This window comes from Rhinolophus sinicus, linkage group LG14 (assembly GCF_036562045.2).
Source record: "Rhinolophus sinicus isolate RSC01 linkage group LG14, ASM3656204v1, whole genome shotgun sequence".
In the NCBI taxonomy this organism is placed as follows: domain Eukaryota; kingdom Metazoa; phylum Chordata; class Mammalia; order Chiroptera; family Rhinolophidae; genus Rhinolophus; species Rhinolophus sinicus.
The window spans coordinates 44,956,025-44,976,841 of NC_133763.1; the positions used below are offsets into that span (position 1 = coordinate 44,956,025).

Consider the following 20,817-nt stretch of genomic DNA (forward strand, 5'->3'; position numbering starts at 1 on the left):
TTTACACTTTTGTCATTTAATCTTTTCAACAATGGGAACTTTTATATTTAAGTAATAATAGTCACTTTTACTTGTTTGATTCAAATTTTGAATGAACAGAAATTTTTTTAGCCTTATTCTACCAATAAACTCTACCAAACGGAAGATTTTAATTAGGCAGCATGAGAAGAGCTTCCACCTATGAAAATGATTATGCTATAATAAAAAGAATTTCCTCAGGTGTTTCTCTTGAGCAAAATATATATATAGTTTGGAGACAAAGCAGATATTTAGTGGCAGCAGTAAAGGTTAAAATACGAAGTGTAATATTTCTAACTTTCCTCTGAAGGTGAATATGTCCACAGACTTAGAAGGAACAGACATGTTGGCAGAGAAGGCAGATCGACGAGAATACATTGATCTGTTAAAAAAAATGTTAACAATTGATGCAGATAAGAGAATTACTCCTCTGAAAACTCTTAACCATCAATTTGTGACAATGACTCACCTTCTGGATTTTCCACATAGCAATCAGTGAGTATGACAGGGTTTGGTGTTTTGCCATGATGTGCTTCTCTGTTGAGTTGCCATCTTTTAGGTTTATGGAAGTATCATGTGAGCAGCAGCTTTGGGGCTTGCATATGTGGTGTGTGTCTTTCTTGTTGAAAAATTATGAAATTAAAAATTAGATGTGTATTTTTCCTCTTCATAGTTTTAAAAACTCTTGATTCATTTTTATCTGAAAGTACTCAGGGGAAAAACATTGGTCCATATTCATCTTGAGTTATTTTCTATTTAAATCTTAGCATTCATTTTATTGACTCTTTGCTCTTTTTTCCAGTGTTAAGTCTTGTTTTCAGAACATGGAGATCTGCAAGCGGAGGGTTCACATGTATGATACAGTGAGTCAGATCAAGAGTCCCTTCACCACGCATGTTGCCCCAAATACAAGCACAAATCTAACCATGAGCTTCAGCAACCAACTCAATACAGTGCACAATCAGGTATGTGGTAAATGGTTTCGGAAACTTAAACCTAGGAGGGGTAGACGCCAGTAAGAATACAGGGTGAGGGAAAGAAACCAGTCTGCTTTGGTGGTCTTTTTGCTTCTTAAGAATTTTCTACTTGGCAAAAGTGATGGAAGACAGAGTAGACAGATAATACCTATTAGTCATGTGCTGACCATAATTAATTATGAAAGGCCTAATCCATGCGCTCATAGTCACAGCATAGTCACACAGGTGGAGCCTGGCTATCGTTCTGCTTACCGCTGTTAGTGGGACTGACTTTAGCCAAATGACTCTCATTATATCTATTATGTCTCATTATATCTATTGAAGGGGGTTTCCAGTAACTTTTTTTTTACATGCTGTACGTTAGTCCCAGAACTTATTCATCTTACAAGTAGAAGATTGTACCCTCTGACCACCTTCACCAGTTCTCCCTCCCGTCTCTACCCCTAGCAACCACCAGTCTACTTTCTGTTTCTATGAGTTCAGTTGGGGTTTTCTATAATTAACTTGAAGAGTGGTTTTGCATTTCTTTGCTAAACAGTGATATTTAGATTTAACTTGGTTTCTTAAGATGTGTGCTTCCTAATTTTTTAGTTAGGTCTGCTTTTTAAATGAGATTTGGTGGGATCTCACATCCATCAACTTTTTGCACAGAAAGAAGAGGTAGGGGTTTATACGGCCTCAACCAGTACAGAACCATTTTTTATTCTTTGTTTTCTTATTCAACCTTATAATATGCCTGAAATCTAGAGACTGGGAAAATTTCTTAAACAGGGTTACTTCAAAGACAGCATTACATTTTAAAACTTTAAGTTTTTATGGATAGAGTCTGTGTGTGTAAAAATATTGTTATCTCTGTGCCAATATACAACTATAATGTTTTTGTTGTTTTTAGGCCAGTGTTTTAGCTTCCAGTTCTACTGCAGCAGCTGCTACTCTTTCTCTGGCTAATTCAGATGTGTCACTGCTGAACTACCAGTCGGCGGCTTTGTACCCGTCGTCAGCAGCGCCCGTTCCTGGAGTTGCCCAGCAGGGCGTCTCCTTGCAGCCTGGAACCACCCAGATTTGTACTCAGACAGATCCATTCCAGCAAACGTTTATAGTATGTCCGCCTGCTTTTCAGAGTAAGTGGGGAAACTCCCGTATCCTACGGTGTTCCGTCAACCCTGCCTGCTTTAGGCAGACCCTGATTAGGTATCTAGCTGTATAGTTTTGGTCTTTGAAAAGTTTGATCTCTGTCTCTGATTAGGAAGATAACTAACATTAACAAAGTGGATTTACCCTTTTTATGTTGGTTATTTATCTAATTATGATACTAACTGACACATTATAGGAGTTCAATTAACATTTCCTTATTTGAATTGCCTGATACCTGTTTTTTTGCCCATTGAGACCTTGCACCAATGTCATATATCTTGTATAAACTTGTTCCCCAATATGCAGGATATATATATACATTTTGAGAAAATGTGTCGTAAACACAACTGCTATATATTGAATCTTATTTCCTATATCATTCTGTTATAAAATAAAATTATAGTGTTCCAAATAAAAGGCGATTTTATTATAAAATGTAAAAACCATGTTTAAGAACGTGGAAACCTCTTAAGTTACATCAGAAATAAAGATCATTATTTATTGAACTGAAAACTTCTATACGCTGAGGTGCTTGTGTGGGGAAGACATTAAGATTATCTACTTCAGGTTATGAATCGTTATTCCTACAGACTCCTATTAACAGGAACAGAAGAGCTGAAGAAGGTGGCTCTGACCCCATGTGTTGCAATAAGATTTTAATTTTCACATTCCCATCCTGCCCCGTTTTCTTATATTATAATTCAGTCTGTTCACTTCCTTTTTTCCTGAAATCTGGGAAATGTGTGCTGTTTGATCTGGTGAGTCATTTAAAGGGTTAAATTATGTTGAGGATATTTTCTGATGACACATTTGTGACGTTACCAGTAGAAAATCGATCTCAGTGCCCTATGGGAATAAACCAGGAGTCAGGCTTCTCATGACACTTTACATAAAAGTGGATAGCTTTTTTTTTTTTTGAATGTTTTGACTTCAGTTACTTACTGACTGTGACCCTTTTGTTTGTTTGGTTTTTGACAGAGTTGGGGCAAGCAGAAGGCAAAGTGGGGCTAGGGGAGACTGAGAGATTACCGGGAGGACAAGGGAGCAATAGTAAAGCAGGGAGAGGCCGCAGGGAGAGCTGAGGCGCAGACTCAAAACCCGTAAATGCAAATTAGCCGAGCTTACCGAATGCTTTTCTGCACATGCTGCATAATAGTAAATTCTATACTTTGGGTCATCATATGCTGAGTGATTCTTCTACAGACTTTAGCATTTAGCCCCCTACCCCCTCACCTTTTCCAAAGTGAGTTTCATTGGAACAGTTTTCACAGGTGGGACTCCCAAGTTTTCTGTTTCTTCTCAGATGATATTTAAGAGATGAGGCAGAAGACCTTTTTATTAGTTCCTTTAACAAAACAAAATGTAAACTGAAGAGGTACAGAGGGAAAGTGGTATAAACCCTTTTTGGTATAATTAGGTAAGCTTTGGACATTATTTTCCTATTTAGGAAGTCTAAATCACCTGAGGAGCCAGGGAGAGCAAAGTTCAGAATTTCCAAGTGAAAGGGAGTTTTTAAATTAAGGTAATGACGATGATGAAAGCTGCTATGTATTACTACGTGGCAGACAGTGCTCTGAGCGCTCTTATATGTACTGATTCATCCTTACAAACAGCCTTAGGAAGTGGGTAATGTCATGATGCCCAAGTTATAGATGAGAAAATTGATCATGATTCCCTCATCTGCCCAGAGTCTTTATAACTAGTTAGTGGTATTTGAACCCAGGCAGTGGGGTTCATACCAGCTTATGTATTTTGAAGTATTGTTCCGTATGATCTCTCAGTATTGAAACTCAAAGAGCTGTAGAGTTTGTCAATTGATTTGCCAGCCACAGGCACATGCTGGTTTCTGCCCAACAGTCTTCTGTTCCAGATTGTCAACGTTGCTTTCACGATCTTCTCTTTTACAAGGTATCTCTACTTGGAGGAGGGAGAAGTAGGCCTTCCGAAATTAGACAGTTTTACTGTTCTTCCCATGCTTGCGTGGCTTTTTACTTAAAGGGCTATGTTCAGCAGAACAAAATATTAATCCATAGTTCAGGGGAGAACCTTCCAGAATTGTTGCCTTTTGTTAATTCTTTGTTTCTACTTGGGGTTCCTTGAAAAAGCTAGTTTTAAACTATTAATAGCTTGACTGCTGAGGCTTAGCCTAAATTAGCAATCTAATAATACTTAAGAGTTATATTTGTAGGTCAGTAGTATAAATACTACTTTCTATACTATTCTGGTTGACCAAAAAAGATACACATTTTGCTCAGTGGAAATTATTATTCTGTAATTTTGTCCCCTTTTACTTCATTACCCTGGGACACATAGATGAGCTTCTGTAGTGAACATTTCTTCCTAAACGTTGCCTCCTCAGTTCCTATTAATCTGTTGGAGGCTATTACAATAACATTGTTTTGTAGTTAGCCACGTGTTCTGGGAGTATAGACAAGAATTTTAGTGTTGCTTAGCTTTCTTATTAGATAGCATTGCTTTCGGAAGAATGGTGGTAAGTTTTTTTATCTGGATATCTGGATTTGTTTCCTTTTATTTTTAGAGTAAGTAGCATTTTTAAAAAAGTTGTTAGAGTGTTTTAATTATGATTTTACTAGTCCCTCTTAGTTTGTATGTTGTGTTTATGTTTTCCTATATGACAACTTGTTACTAAATTACTTGTAAATTACTGAAACGGAAAATTAGAAGACTTGCTGAAAACAACAGTATTCGAGTTTATGAGTTATGTTCACTTGATACCTCCATAGTAATACTGAGAGAAATTAGTTGGTAACAGCTTAAAAAGCGTCACTGATGGAATATCTAATTAAAATGTTTGTGTTCTCACTTAGCAAAACTGAAGGCATTAGTGAATTAGAGGCATAATAGGAACTTAAATTCTCTATGTTGAAAGTTTTGATAAGGTAGGTTTAAAAGAAAGCTCTCTTCTCAATTTTTGGCAAGAGGGAGAACTATCTTGAGAGCCTCTCTTTTCCCCAGAATGAGATATTCCTATTTGTAGGAAACATTTATTCAGCATTTGTGCCCAGAGAGCATAATGAATAAAAAGATAAATGAGGTGTGGTCACTGTTTTAAAGGCAGCATAAAGTTCTTGATTTTCCTAGCTACCCAAGCTGCAAAAAAGCCTTATTAGAAAGCTGTCAGTGACCAGAGCAGATTTCTAAAATAAGTAGAAAAAAGTGTTTCTGTAAACCAACGTGTGTACTTTTGAAATATTTTTATTCTAGGCATAATTTCTTCAGTTCACATACTGGTTAAAGAAAAAAATATGACTAATTTGTGAACTAAGTGATATTTTTTGCGGTGTAGGGTAAAACATCCCCTTAAAATAGTCTATAAACAAAAGGGTAACTTACGTGATAAAGTGTTGAGCTTTTCGTAATACTTTCTTATCTAATTTAACCAAAAGTTATAATTATATTTAAGACTTTGCTTTTTAATAGATTACATTTAAAAAATACTTTTTTCCCCCAAATTGATCAAAAGTTGGATGTGTCTTACTAAGTGAAGGTTTTTGTTTGTTTGCTTTTGCCTGTACTGTTAATGGGAATTGGATGGCTTGTTTTGGTCATGTTTTGGATGGTCATGTTTTAAGTTTTGTGGGATGAACAATATTTTAGAATCCCCTTAAATCAGCCCTCCGTCCCTGTTTGGGACACATTTTTATTAATCTAACCTAAAGGAACCACATCTCCATTTTCTTAACTCCCCAGACTTCTGTGAAGCTTCTTTGTCTTAAGCGTCTAGAACGGAAACCTAGGTGGTAGACTATTTGAACAGAAAAGCTAAAAACAAACAAAAGAAGCCCAAACAAACAACATCCGCAGACCTGGCAAAGCCATTTAACTGTGCTGTTGTTTTCTACAGCTGGGCTGCAAGCAACAACAAAGCATTCTGGATTCCCTGTGAGAATGGATAATGCGGTGCCAATTGTGCCCCAGGCCCCAGCTGCTCAGCCACTGCAGATCCAGTCGGGGGTTCTTACGCAGGTAAAAGCCAGAGCAACCCGGAGACTCAGGCGCTGCTGCTGCAACACTATTGGGAATCAGATATTTTGTCCTAGAAAAGGGTGTTTGCTTTTGACTGTAAGGTCTTTCTTGGTCACGATTCAGTGGACTTGGATTGAAACACCTACGATGGAGTCACGTACTCATTCCTGACACTGTTGCAACTCTGCCAGTGTCTTCCCGAGACTTGCAGGGAGAAATATCCAGACTTGGGGAAAATTTAGTTTTGTGAGATGACGCTAAGTTTTTGTCTTGGCTCTTAGAGGTGTAGCACACATGTAAGGGCATTCTGGTTCTGAAAGTGAAAGGTTCCCCTTGTGCTTCCTTAGTGTCCTCTTTGCTCCCTCCTTCAGAATTTCGTCACAGTTGAGAGGCTGGATCTTATCAGGATGCCTCAAGTATTATATTCCTTTATTCCTTGTGTTTAATTAGCCTGTAGAAAGCTTTGAAACTTTATACCTGCCGTGGAGCATGTGACTAAAAAGGTCAAAAAAATCATAAGGATTCATATAAGCAACAAATGTTATATTTTCTATTTTCTGTGTAAACGTTTATGGCCCATGACACACAGGAAATTCTGAAATCCCAAACCCCAAGTTTGTGAGTAGAAATTCTTAATATGTGCCTTGGTGAGCTGAGTTTTGGATCTGGCCCAAGAAGGCTTTCCCTCCTTTTTCGCTTTAGGCCATTGACACTTGACCTAGTGGGCCCGTGCTGTGTACAGTTGGGGGGGCAAGTTGTGTTTGGCACATCATTTGAGATGATAGAAAAGGACTGCGTATTGTTGGTAATAAGCTGGGGGGAGTGCGAAGCCTTCTGAATCCAGACTACCTGCCTCCGCGTGTGTTTCACTCACCTGCCTCATCTACGTTTCAGGGAAGCTGCACACCACTAATGGTAGCAACTCTCCACCCTCAAGTAGCCACCATCACCCCGCAGTACGCGGTGCCCTTCACTCTGAGCTGCGCAGCCGGCCGGCCGGCGCTGGTTGAACAGACTGCCGCTGTACTGGTAATGCCCTCACTCGATTGTGTTACTAACGGACTTTCTTTGGTTTCTTTCTTTTTCCTTTTTTCCTGTTCGTCTTTGTTCTGTTTTCTTCTGGTTTTCTCATTTTTCAAAACCAGTTTTCAGCCTAGTCTTTGCAGAGGGCATGGAAGCATGTGCCATCTTGTGGCTGTGTTCTTGCTACATCTTTAATGTCTCTTTGTTTTCCTCCCCACCTTTGCGCAAGCTCTGTTTGACTCTGGTGTTCAGTGTGGCTCTGTAAGGAGCCAGGCCCCTTGATTCTTCTTTGCCAGCCTAGTGGGATAAAAGCTCTCGGTGTAGTCTCAGAAGAGCATCAACACGGTTACGTTTTCTGCCCTCTCTTTTATCCTCTGCTCCTTGAGAATGAAAGGAATGGCCTTTAGTTTGGCTCTGCTATAGGTACCTGGATGGCCAAAATTTGAACTATTTGGCAAGTTAGCTTCCTTTTTCATTTGCTGTTTTAAGCTTCTAAAACTTTTGTGCACGTAGAAATGTTTAAGATGCCCTTAATTTACTGCTTTATCAGTTGATACTAACCTTCCTTCTGTGAACACATAGATCCCCTTTTTGTCACTCATGATCAGTGGCAGCTCATATCTTCCATTTAAAGATGTTCCCTTTAGAATCCTTTTAGGCCGTGTTTCATTTGTTGGTTAAAATTAAAGGTGATCTCATTTTTAGGGGGTTATGGAGAGATCATTTTACAAATAGTCCTTTATACAAAGGTGAAAACGTGGCTGAAAAACTTTATGCAAATACAATATTTGTTACTAAAAGTCATGGGAAAGGTTATTAAATGCAGCAGCAAATGTAACCTGGGGCTCAGAGATAGGAAGAAACAAACAAAAAGGACTTTGAGGTATATTTCAGAATTTACCTTAAGAATTGTTACCTTAAGAGTGATTTTTAGATGTGTTTTGGTTTATTTGGGGGTTTGTTTATTAGAATTGTTGACTGGACAGCCAGCATTTCATGGCTTGAAATTTAAAATTAAGCAAGCATTTAACAACGTAACTGATACTACTGACTCCTGATATTTCCACATCTTTGAAAAGAGGCTTTCAGTTGCTTTTGTTGTTTCTCACGGACTCACGTGAGTGAAAACACTTCCAGAAACACACTTTAGTTGTTGCAATTTGTTTGGTTTTCATTTTAAAAGATGGTATCACCTCCAGGTTAATTATATCATAAGCATAAAACCCAAGTGCAAGGAAGTCAGATATATTTTCAATTTAGCTGATCCAAACCACTGCTTTTAACTTGCTCACCTGTAGTTTCGAGGTTGGAGTATTAGTTGACATGTCTCTTTTGCTGCTTCTCTTAAGTTTGCACTAGTCACTTGCTAAGCTTTGCATATTTTTGTTCTTCCTCTGTCAAAACAGTTTCGTCGCTTGGAACGCCAGATTTCTGCCTCACGTTGGAATGTTATTATTTCTTGCTCTGTATTAAACTACATGCTTTGTCTTGTGCAGGTGTTGGCTTATGGAAAGACGCATGGTGTGACTTAACATATTTCTCTTATTTTTTGTTTTGTTCTGTTTTGTTTTGTTTTCAAATTCTGCATATGGTAGCAGACGTGTTTACAGTTTTTCTGCTTTGAAGGCGTCTTGTTTGGAACCAGTATTTGTAACAAGTGGATCTGTTACTTGCAGAAATATTTTTAAAACAGTGTCTTGATGGTCTTGCAGTTTGAAATTCAAGAAATAGAACCATATGTACACAAGCACTGTAGGTGATTGTACTGTTGAAGTCAAGTTTAAAAAGGAAACTTACAAATCTGTTCCCTTTTTTTTTTTTTTTTTAGAAAATGCCAGAATTTCTGAAGTACAGAAAACATGTGCTGCTGTCTATTGCAAGTGATGTGGCTTGTTAAAAACTAGTAACGATGTATTTCCTTGTAGTGATTAGTTTTTATGTTGAAGTATGTTTCTACAAATGATATATAAAACAATGTTTTAGGTACCTACTAAAAACAAAATATGGTGCTGTCTGCATCTATTTCATAAATATTTTACTTATTGCCTTATTTTAAAATTCTACTAAATGGCTATAAGTGATGAAGTTAGCTTTCCTTTGCTGGCATAAGCTTGTTTGCCAAAGGATTTTTGGCCTTTGGTCATCCACATCTGGCTCCATTTTCCAAGTACTACCCTTTTTAAAAAGGAACAATTCTCCCCTTTGTTTTGTGGGTTGAATTGACCTGATGTCTTACCTGATAGGCACTCAAATGTTAAAATGCCTATTTTTAATCTCAAGGGAGCTGTCTTAACTCTGTTTAGGGTTATTTTGAAAATCTTTGCAAAAATAATACTCCATCATTACACCAGAGCTTCCCTCTGAACTTTCGGACTCCTTTACCATATAGTGCAGACTCTTAACCACAGGGGTCTTCTTTTCTTTAACACCCTGGTGGGCAGGGTGTGGAGGTGGCCAAGGCAAAGCAGTGTGCTCTCTTTCCCTCATCATAAGACTTGTAACCTTGAGCCCCTCTGACCTTTCTTTTTGAATCTCTGCAAGTTAACAGTCTACAAGCAACTTCTCTTAAGATATGAATTTTTCTTTCATCTAAAAAACAAACAAACAAACAAAAAAAACCAAAACAAAACAAAAGCCAAGAATGAGTCAAGTCTGGATCTTTTTGTGTGTTTCCTTACAGCAGGCTTGGCCCGGAGGAACCCAACAAATTCTCCTGCCTTCAACTTGGCAACAGTTGCCTGGGGTAGCTCTCCACAACTCTGTCCAGCCCACAGCAGTGATTCCGGAGGCCCTGGGCAGTGGCCAGCAGCTCACAGACTGGAGGCAAGTGCCCTGTGCTCGTTCGTCCCTGGGAGATTTGTAAGGGCAGATCCATTAGGGGAGGCACACTGGATGATTTGGGGAGACTGGGAAGAAAATAAAGGAAAGGAGAGGTTTGTCTCTGTCTGAAATCCTTTAAGAAGAGAACCCATATCAGGCTAGGAGATGGAGTTAATAAGAAAACTTTGAATATAGGAAAAAGTTAGGTTGTAAGATCAGTAATCATTTGCTTCAGTTTTAAAGAAAGTCTTATGCAATTAGAAACCATACAGTGAAAATCTAAAGCCTTGTTGTAATCCAGGTAGCAAATAAAATGCAGCTCTTTTTGGTAGTTTTAAGTGCTTTTCGTACCTTCTTGACCCTGATTTCCCGGTGTTTTAGACCTTCACTCTTCTCTGTCTCTTTCCGTTGGTACAGGAATGCCCACTCTCATGGCAGCCAGTACAGCACGATCATGCAGCAGCCATCCTTGCTCACTAACCACGTGACGCTGGCCACTGCCCAGCCCCTGAATGTTGGCGTTGCCCATGTTGTCAGACAGCAGCAGTCCAGTTCCTTGCCTTCAAAGAAGAATAAGCAGTCTGCTCCAGTCTCTTCTAAGTAAGTCTCTGTCGGAGCTGATGGTTAAAGCTGGGCCGGTTTGAGAGAGATGTAGCGCCGCTGTGGTGCACACGGTTTTGGTGGGCAGTAGCCAGTGCCGGGGGGAGCCAGGCTTTGTGTCTGGGCGTGCTAAGTTACCAGGTGTGTTCTGTCTGTGCTGCTCCCTTCTCCCTGCTGCCACTGCAAATCCTGGCCCTCTTTATGCTGGTTTTAGTTTTCTTCCCACGTTACAGAGTGAAATTTGACTGTGGGGTGACGGGCAGGCAGAAATGAAAGCCTGGTAGAGCACATACTTTACTTTTTACTGGAACTTTTATAGTTAAGTGTATTGGCTTGATGATAAGGTAAAAAAGAATCAAAGAGCAAATTGGAAAGCGTTCTGGGGAAAAAATGTATAGTTTTGAGGGCCAAGAAGTGAGTGGCCTTTCTTATGGTCTTTTCTTACAGGTCCTCCCTGGATGTTCTGCCTTCTCAAGGCTGTTCTCTGGTCGGGAGCAGCCCCCTTCGCACCACATCTTACAACCCCCTCGGCCCCGTGCAGGATCCCCACCAGCCCATCGTCATCCCAGACACTCCCAGCCCTCCTGTGAGTGTCATCACTATCCGCAGTGACACCGATGAGGAAGAGGACAACAAATACAAGCCCAGCAGGTAAGATGGCTGAAGGTTCACTGGCTCGGCAGCTCCCAGCTGGCCTTGGGCTGTTGGCTTCAGGCAAGTGGTCCAGTTTTGGCTACGAAAGGAAGGACTGAAAAGAGGTGTTTTGAAAGCATGGCCTGGGATGAGTGAGCCCAAACACTCAGGCTTCCATAACTGAGCATCGTCAAGTCTTCTGTAATACCCTGCACGCTCTTCAGTTAAACCAGCCTTGCAGACACGTGAGATGGAAGGTGGATATTAAGTGTCAGGCTGCTCTGGCTCAGAGTGTGTGTGGTACTACAGACATGATCCCCTGCCTTTAAGGGACTGGAGAGTCAGAAAACACATACATAACAAGCACACAAACAGCAGTTAGTTGCAATGAGACTTGGGTAAGCTCTTAATCTGAAAAGGTCTCTTTGGAAGAGGTAGAACTGTAAGTAGGCCTACCTTCTTTTTCCTCCTCTGCTGTATGGTCTGAGGTTAAGAATTGAACTACCAGATTATTTCCTCTTATCCTGACATCTTAGTGCAAGCCCTTAACTGGGCGATGAACTAAGACAGAGTGGATACATTTAAGAGTTGTCATACACGGGATGTAAAGTCCAGCGTAGGGAATAGAGTCAGTGGTATCGCGACAGCTGTATACAGTATCAGAGGGGTAGTAGATTGTGGGGGGGGAGTTATCACTTTGTGAGGGGTGTAAATGTCTAATCATTATGTTGTTTTGTACACCTGAAACTAATATAATCAAAAAATGAAAAAAATTAAAAATCAGAAAAAAAAGAATTGTGATCCACACCTCTCTCGTAGCGTAAACATACTGTCATCAGTGGCCTTCGTTGTTCTGGGCTGTATTCTTCATAGAGGTTGTGTCGGGCACATGGAACAGGGAATAAGCCTGCTTTTACCTGAGGACTCACACGTGAAAGTCACGTAGGAGACTTTACAGTCACTTATAAATGGAGGTAAATGAACGCTAAAGAGTAATTTTAGAATGAAGTACTTCAAAGGCCTATTTACAAAATGGTATTTACAAATGGTAAGTAGACTCGAAACTAAGTTTTGAAAGTGATTATTGAGCTGCTTTGGAGAAGAAAAGAACTACATTTTGCAGTAAGGAAAAGTGGCCTAGGAGTGGCAGAAATTGTAACCAGCCGATTGCTTTGACTAGAGTCAAGCCTATTTTAAAAATAAGGAAAAACTACAATTACTAAGTGAAGTAAAATCAGCTTGTGAAGGAACGTTAAAAAAAAACCCAGAACATACGGTGAGAAGTTTGATTAGCTCTGAGAAGGAACCAGTGTAGTCTGCGAGGGTGATGTGGGTAGGAAGTGGTGTTGGAAGAATCCTGTTGGTCACTCAATGGGAACGGCTAAGAGGCAACATGGAGTCGTCGTTAGCGGTGTGTGCTCTGGAGTCATTCCTTCCCGGGCCTGAATCCTGTCACCACTTGTCACGTGTGCCCTTGGTCAAGTGTCTCAATCTCCCTCGGTCTCAGTTTCCTGAGGACATGGGGACAATGGTACCTACCTTCACAGACGTGTCGTAAGGATTCAATGAGATGTGTGTAGAGGGTAAGACGTGCTGGATGCGGAAGGAGCACTCGTAAGTTTATGGCCACTGTTATCGTGACTGTCGTCACCATCATCATCGTTACGGTGGGAGCACCAGAGACCGTCAAAGAACCATTGCTGAAAGGGGGCTGAATTTCCATGTGTTTTCTTCCCCGCAGCTCTGGCCTGAAGGCCAGGTCTAATGTCATCAGTTACGTCACCGTCAATGATTCTCCAGACTCCGACTCCTCCTTGAGTAGCCCGTACTCCACCGACACCTTGAGCGCGCTCCGGGGCAACAGCGGGCCCCTCCTGGAGGGCCCGGGGAGAGTCGCGGGCGAAGCCGCCGGCACCCGCACCATCATTGTACCTCCGCTGAAAACCCAGCTTGGCGACTGCACCGTAGCGACCCAGGCCTCCAGTGAGTAGCTCTCAGCTAGAGTGGAATTTTCCTTTGGTGCTGTGTATCCTTAATATGTTACTGTCGTCTGTTGATACCAATGGTAGAGACCAGTGCGTAGATTTTTCTTAAAAATTACTTAGTTCAGAAATCAGTTCCTTGTGATGTGAAGTTAGTTTTTGGCCATCAGTTTTTTCTTCCTATTTTTATTTTGCTTGGATTAGTATAGAAATGTATTTGTAGTCTCAGAACTATACTGACTATTGATCGGAGAAGGTTGACAAGACATGTTGTATGGCAGGGAGAATTAGCAAGTAATTTTTTTTTGCCCACAGGTGATTTGATTTTGATAATCCAGAGGTAGACAGGAACTGGTAATATTAACACGTTGCGTACGGATCACGAGAATCTTCATGAGGGATTTAAACCCCGCCGTACGAAACGTGTTAAAAATGACTGCCAGCATTTTTATGGAAAACAATGGGTACTGCAGATCTTTTCTCTCCCAATGTCATAACAGTGATGCTTTTGTGGGTTTATTGTCAACCCATGACTCCATCTTTTTTGCTGGTAGAGCTGGGCTTCGGCTCCTTGGTTCCGTTATTGGGTAATGTGCATGGCAGTAAGAAGCCCCAGATCGCCCTGGCGTGACGCACAAAGTTCACATACTCCGGTGCTGGTCCTCCTGGTCGGTAGTCCTGCAGCGAGTTAAGGATCAGAGCCTTGGAATCCTTGTGTCCAGTCAGGAGGAAGAAAGTTTGGAGGGGCACATGCATTTCACTTCTTTAGTCCCAGAAGCAGTGAAAACTAATCACATGGCCCCACCTAGAGGCAAGAGGGCCCAGAAAATGTAGTCTTTGGCAAGGCAGCTGTTTTCCAGTGGCAATTCTGTACACCAAAGCAGGGGAGCGTGAATTTTGGGTGTCAGTATAGCTGTCTCTGCCTTGCTTATGTAAATTAGTGTTTTACTATGAATTGTATACTGCCAGAGACATAAACAGGCTTCCAATTTGAGAGTATTGTGTTAAGTGTGGTTCTCCTCAGAAGTAAACAACTGTCCCATTGCAGACAAGGCAGAAACTTCCTGAGGCCAGACTATTGCAGAACAAGATTCTCAGGAGCTCTTTCTACTGTTGGGTCCAGAGGACGTGGGCTACTCCACACATCACTGAATACGTGCCTCAGCTTTCCTACTGGGACTCCACCAGGAAGCTAATTTTTGAAAATTCATCTTGCTTATTCAAGGACCCTGCAGTTTCTCAGAATTTGAAGACAGTGCGTGCCCAGCAAGATATAATCTCGCCTTCCTTTAAACCCTTCTGATACTTAAATGTGCTGAGTATTACCAGTATCTTACTCAGCTCACATTGTCATTTCTATACTTGTTTAATCCCTTCCTACATCAAAGTAGGCTCCTTGGGGACGGCAACTATGTCCTACTTGTACTTGTATTTCTGGTTAACACCTTGCACATTACAGGAGATTAGATAATATTGACTGAAGTGAACATTTTGAAGATTCTTTATGAGCTTTGTAGCAAGACAGAAATGGATAATACAGTTTTTGTTCTGATGTGAATGTAATTGTGGAAATACGATACACCTGAAACCTTAATGCTTGCAAACCTCGTACCAATGTGGACTGACTGACAGGATGCCATCTGAGGCTTAGGTCAGCGATTCTGACCAGACGTCGACTCTTAACTAACTAAGGCCTGACCCTTTTTTAGGTCTCCTGAGCAGTAAGACCAAGCCAGTGGCCTCAGTGAGTGGGCAGTCATCTGGATGCTGTATCACCCCCACAGGGTACCGAGTGCAGCGTGGGGGGACCAGCGCAGCACAGCCACTCAACCTGAGCCAGGTAAGAGCTAGGGGCTGCGGCCTCCCGTTTGGGTCCCCGCCTATTGCTACTCTCTGGGGAATCCTGCTTCTGGCTGGACTGCTGAATAAAGCCAAATGAAGCCGCTTTTGGTCAAACACTTTGGTGTTCTGTGGCCTGCTCCATATCCACATGTGCTGTGTCTCCATTTCCTCTGTAAGTGTGTCAGGATGTGCATTTCAGGTTTTCCATCAGCCCCTTCTAGTCTGTCCTGGAAAATTAGAGGAATGTCTGGAATTTAGCAAGAGCCCAGGATCCTTTAGTCTATACCTGGTTCTGTACCAGCACATGCTCTGAGACCAGATTCTCTTCCTTCATCTCTCAGATCGTAAATAACCGGAGCCTCGCACTGTTTACTTGAGGCAAGAGACAGTGAAAAGCTTTCTGGCCACTTAGTCAACTGGTTCTAGTCCTACATGTTATTTGAATCTGGGATTTGGGGCTTTTTCCTCCCATTCTGCTTCTCTGGTGTGGTGGGGAGGGTCAGTATTCTATTTGTGTTCATTCTTTTCTTAGTTAAAATTCTGGTGCTTGTAGTGAGAAAGTGTACACATGAGGGTGTACTTTGTGTGTGTGTGTGTGTGTGTGTGTGTGTATGTGTGTGTGAGAGAGAGAACACGCAAGTGCAAATGTAAGTTCGAGTTAGTGCATGTGTTTTAGGCTCCACAACTCAAGAGGGATGTGAAGAACTTAGAGGAGAACAGAAGAAAACAAGGGCAAGAAAGAAAGGTTAGGAAAAGTTCAAATTCGCTGACACCAGAATAGGGTGAGTTGAGTGAACAGTTCCTAACTGGCAGGAGTGGGTAACCCCGTGAACTCTTGATTCCCCTTTTCCTCTGTTGTACTTAAGAGCATAGCACGGCTGTGTGGGCTGGGTTAGGATCTGTTCTGCCAAGAGGCAGAGGGCTGGATGGCTGCCTTCTGACGGCACTGCCCACCTGGGCGAGTCTGTGCTGTGGGAGCCCAGGAGCAGTGTGTTAGAATCTCCGGTCTCTGGTGCCCTGAACCAGGGTGACCTCAAGATCCCTCACGCCCTTCTCCCTCCTTCCAGAACCAGCAGTCACCGTCAGCTCCAGCCTCGCAGGAGAGAAGCAGCAACCCTGCCCCCCGCAGGCAGCAGGCCTTTGTGGCCCCACTGTCTCAAGCCCCCTACGCTTTCCAGCATGGCAGCCCGCTCCATTCGGCGGGGCACCCACACCTGGCCCCAGCCCCTGCTCACTTGCCAAGCCAGCCTCACCTGTATACGTATGCCGCCCCCACCTCTGCTGCTGCGCTGGGCTCCACCAGCTCCATCGCCCATCTCTTCTCCCCCCAGGGCTCCTCGAGGCACGCGGCCGCCTATACCGCCCACCCGAGCACTCTGGTGCACCAGGTCCCTGTCAGCGTGGGGCCCAGCCTCCTCACCTCTGCCAGTGTGGCCCCTGCTCAGTACCAACACCAGTTTGCCACCCAATCCTACATTGGGTCGTCCCGAGGCTCTGCCATTTACACTGGATACCCACTGAGTCCTACCAAGATCAGCCAGTACTCCTACTTGTAGTTGGTGAGCGTGAGGGAAGAGGATCGTGGCCGCCGTTTCCTGGCCCTGAGCTCTTCACAGTGTCCTACGAGGAGCTGCTCCCTCTTACCCTCTCCTGAAACTCCGTAGGCAGCAGCTTGCTCTGCAGGGGCCACTGAAGCAGAAGGCTGCTCTCTGGGGAACCTGTCTCAGTGTCGGCTGCATTGTTGTGGTCTCCCACCGTCTGCCCTACTTTTTAATTCTTTATTTTTGTGACAGCATTTTTGGTATTTGGAAGAGTTCAGATAACCCATCTTCTTCAGTTACCAAGGAAGAGAGATCGTTCTGAAGTTACCCTTTGAAAAATATTTTCTCTTCTCTCTCTGACCTTATTTCTATAAATGCTTTTAAGAACGAGTGAAGCCCCTCTGTATTTAACTTTGTTTTCTTGTAATTGCCAGTCAGAGGAAAAATGCTGATAGAAGGACATGAAATCTGGTAACAAGTGAGAAAAGAAAAATCATTACGTTTTGCTTGTTAAAAAACTAAGACTTAATTGCTTATTTTAAGAGCAGCTTTCACAAGTCTGTATTTTAATATCAGGCATTTCTCCTCAAATTTTTACCTTTGTTTATGAGACATTTAAACTTACAGTGTTTTAGTTTTGTTTCCCTATCACATTATACTTAGTGGCCGCAATTGTTACTTTTGCAAAACTGGCTAAGTACTATTCTGTGTTACTATTGGGATTCTCTCAGTTGCTCCTGTGTTTATTACAAAGTAGTCTTTAAAAGGCAGCTCACCATTCGCTGGTAACTTTGTGCGAGAATCCATACCTGCCGTGAAAACACCAGGTAATTCTTTTTAAATTATTTTTTTAAAAGTCCTCTGATTCAGCTTAAATTTTATTATTGGAAAAACCACTAAGGTGGTTATTATTGTATGGTGATGGATGTTTTATTATATACAAAATCTCTTTGTATTATGTGATAACTGGCACTGATGAGCTTTGCCTAAAGAGCAGTATGAATTTTCAATAATCCACCTCTCTCTCTCCTCGCCTCATCTCTCCCTTCTGTTCTATGTGATTTATTTGGGGAGAAAGCTAAAATCTGAAACCAGATAAGAACATTGTGTATAGCTTTTATACTTTAAAGTAGCTTCCTTTGTATGCCAGCAGCAAATTGAATGCTCTTATTAAGACTTATACAATAAGTGCATGTAGGAATTGCAAAAAATATTTTAAAAATTTATTACTGAATTTAAAAATATTTTAGAAGTTTTGTAATGGTGGTGTTTTAATATTTTGCATAATTAAATATGTACATATTGATTAGAAAAAATATAACAAGCAATTTTTCCTGCTAACCCAAGATGTTATTTGTAATCAGATGTGTAGTGATTACACTTGAATTGTGTATTTAGTGTGTATCTGATCCTCCAGTGTTACCCCGGAGATGGAATTGATGTCTCCATTGTATTTAAACCAAAATGAACTGATACTTGTTGGAATGTATGTGAACTAATTGCTATTATATTAGAGCATATTACTGTAGTGCTGAGTGAGCAGGGGCATTGCCTGCGAGGAAAGGAGACCCTTGAAGTTGTTTTGCACAGGTGTGTCTGGTGAGGAGTTGCTCAGTGTGTGTCTCTTCCTTCCCTTATTGTAGTGCCTTATATAATGTAGTGGTTCTAGCGTTTACAGTGAGCTTGCCTTAGGACGGACCAGCAAGCCCCCGTGGACCCTTAGCTGTTCGCTGGGATTATATCAACAGGATTAGTAGCTGTGTTGTGTAAATGCATTTTCCCATCTCAGTTTCCCGGCCAATGGACATTGGAAAATAAAAGTAGCAGCTTTTCTCCTTGACCGCCACCTCTGCCCCTCTCCGTTTTGGCATCTCAGCTGAGTTCTCACAGAGCATGTTCCCCACGTGCCCCTCTGCTTCTGGGAGAATTCAGGAAGCAAGGCAGAGGAGTCAAGCCAGTACTTAATATGCATTTTTGCTTTTTTTTAAAGTATGTACAATCACTTTTAAAATGAGATCCCCCTCCTCCTTTTCCCATGTGGCAGTGCTTCCTGCAAATAGTTGACATTCCTAGTAAAACATTTGTTGAAAAAAAAAAAACATGTAACAGATGTGTTTATTATACCAAAGAGCCTGTTGTATTGCTTACCATGTCCCCGTCCTGCGAGGAGGAGTTTTGTGATGCCGCTGGTGACAGGGAACTCACAGAAAGGTTTCTTAGCCGGTGAAGAATGTTAAGAAGGAACCCCAGCCTGTCGAGTCATTGGGCTTTTGAGGTTTCTTTTTAACAAACGTGTATATTCTTGGGGCCCTTCAAACTGTGAAATTGTCCGTGTACGCTCAGCTCCGGCATGGATCTGGGTCACGTAGAAGGTACTGGGGGCGGGAACGTGCCTGCCCATACAAGATTTGGGGGGAGAAGGTTCACCCTGAGATGGAGAAGTGTTCCATCGGAACTGAAAAGGGCGTATTTGAGGGATGGATCTAGGACTGGTTCTTTGTAGAGATGGTGTCACGGAGGTGCAGGATGGAGATGGGAGATTTCATGGCGCCTGGTCAGCACGCTCTGGACCGGGTTGAACACCGAGGAGCTGTCAAGGTATTTGGAGTTTCTTCTTTGTGAGGAGTCAGTGCTTCCAGGATGGGGCAGATAGTCAGTACAGCCTACCAGGAACGTGTCGCGTTTCCTTTGTTTATTTTTTTTTTTAAATCATTACATTGAGTTGTGTTTTCAGCATTACATTGTCAAGATACTCAAGCAGTTTGTATAGTTTGTGTCTCTAGTCTCAACAGTTTTCAGGTCAGCAGGTGTGATCTTTGTGTCTCCTTTTGCCAAACACATTCTGATTCTCTTGCCTTTGATTTAGTTTCTGATGGAAACAAGTTTTTGTTCCTCATCTTTCTTTTGCAAGGAATAAGATTTATCGTTTTTGTAAGAAATGAGATGCAGGGGGAAAAAAACCCACAAAACACTCCACTCCTGCCCCCCTGTCCAATAGGAGGTACCATGTATGATAGGAGTCTTCACAGGGAAAAGACAATACCAACAGTTTGTATTGTTTCCTTAATCACCTTCCTAGCAGTGTGTGGCTTTAAGGATTTTAGAGATTTTCAGTCTTAGTCTACAAATTGGCATTTCAGATTTACCAAGCTAAAAATTCACTGTGTGCTGAATGTGTGTGTGCTCAGTGTGGCTTTAGATTCTGTCCCTGGGGCTTAACCTTGCCGGCCTCGGAAGGAAATGGGAAGCCCCCCCTGGAATTCAGTGAGCTCCTGGCACCGCCTGGTCAAGGGGCCTGACCTCAGACCAGGTTACCTTTGGCTTGAAATCCTCTCAGAACTTGCATTTCTAGCTTCTCCCCTTCAGGGCGAGAGAGAAAGTGGGGAAGGGTTAAGTACTCTAGGCTCATCGGGACCCTTGACCAATCCAGAGTTTTTAATAGCTCCCTAGAGGTGACCCTCCTGTCAGCGCTCAGCTAAAATACCAGCCCCAGGAATAAGAATTCCATTTCCAACAGCTCTGGCCATCCATCATCCTCCACTAGAGGGGCTCAGCTTGACTGCCCTTAGCCAAGCAGGCAGAGTAATGTATATTCTATTCAGCATTATTATGCAAAAACCCATTGGTTAGGATGGTTTGTTTTAAGTTAGAAAATGAAATTGCCTCTCAGTGACAGGAATGGCCCACGCCTGCTTCCTATTTTGATTTTTTTAACTGATGGATGGTGTAGCATGTCTCCATGGTTGTTTGTTGCTAAACTTTATATAATGTGTGGTTTTGATTCAGCTTGAAAAATAATCTCACTACATGTAGCAGTACATTATATGTACATTATATGTAATGTTAGTATTTCTGCTTTGAATCCTTGATATTGCAATGGAATTCCAACTTTAAATGTATTTGATATGCTAGTTATTGTGTGCGATTTAAACTTTTTTTGCTTTCTCCCTTTTCTGGTTGTGCGCTTCCTTTTACAACAAGCCTCTAGAAACAGTTTCAGAGAATTACTGAGCTATGTTTGTAATGCAGGTGTACTTAGGGAGTATGTAAAATAATCATTTTAACAAAATAAATAGATATTTAAAATTTAATACTAACTATGGGAAAAGGGTCCATTGTATAAAACATAGTTTATCTTTGGATTCAGTGTTTGTCTTTGGTTTTACAAAGTAGCTTGTATTTTCAGTATTTTCTACATAATATGGTAAAAATGTAGAGCAATTGCAATGCATCAATAAAATGGGTAAATTTTCTGATTCA

At 41.7% G+C, this 20,817-nt stretch overlaps 1 protein-coding gene across 8 annotated transcripts in view; it reads left to right on the forward strand.

The window, feature by feature from the left end:
* HIPK1 (homeodomain interacting protein kinase 1) overlaps positions 1–20,817 on the forward strand; it is a 48,546-nt gene extending 27,729 nt beyond the window's left edge. For 4 of the 8 annotated variants that reach the window (XM_074318589.1, XM_074318588.1, XM_019730370.2 and 1 more), the window contains exons 6-16: positions 329–513; positions 821–983; positions 1,888–2,116; positions 5,995–6,116; positions 7,011–7,145; positions 9,820–9,962; positions 10,377–10,559; positions 11,007–11,210; positions 12,934–13,175; positions 14,884–15,014; positions 16,084–20,817. In XM_074318589.1, coding sequence (XP_074174690.1) covers positions 329–513; positions 821–983; positions 1,888–2,116; positions 5,995–6,116; positions 7,011–7,145; positions 9,820–9,962; positions 10,377–10,559; positions 11,007–11,210; positions 12,934–13,175; positions 14,884–15,014; positions 16,084–16,572 — 2,226 coding nt within the window. In that variant the 3' untranslated portion in view covers positions 16,573–20,817. Of the gene's footprint in view, positions 1–328; positions 514–820; positions 984–1,887; positions 2,117–5,994; positions 6,117–7,010; positions 7,146–9,819; positions 9,963–10,376; positions 10,560–11,006; positions 11,211–12,933; positions 13,176–14,883; positions 15,015–15,692; positions 15,799–16,083 lie in introns of all 8 variants that reach the window. The other 4 variants (XM_074318592.1, XM_074318591.1, XM_074318590.1 and 1 more) reach the window with 4 other exon arrangements.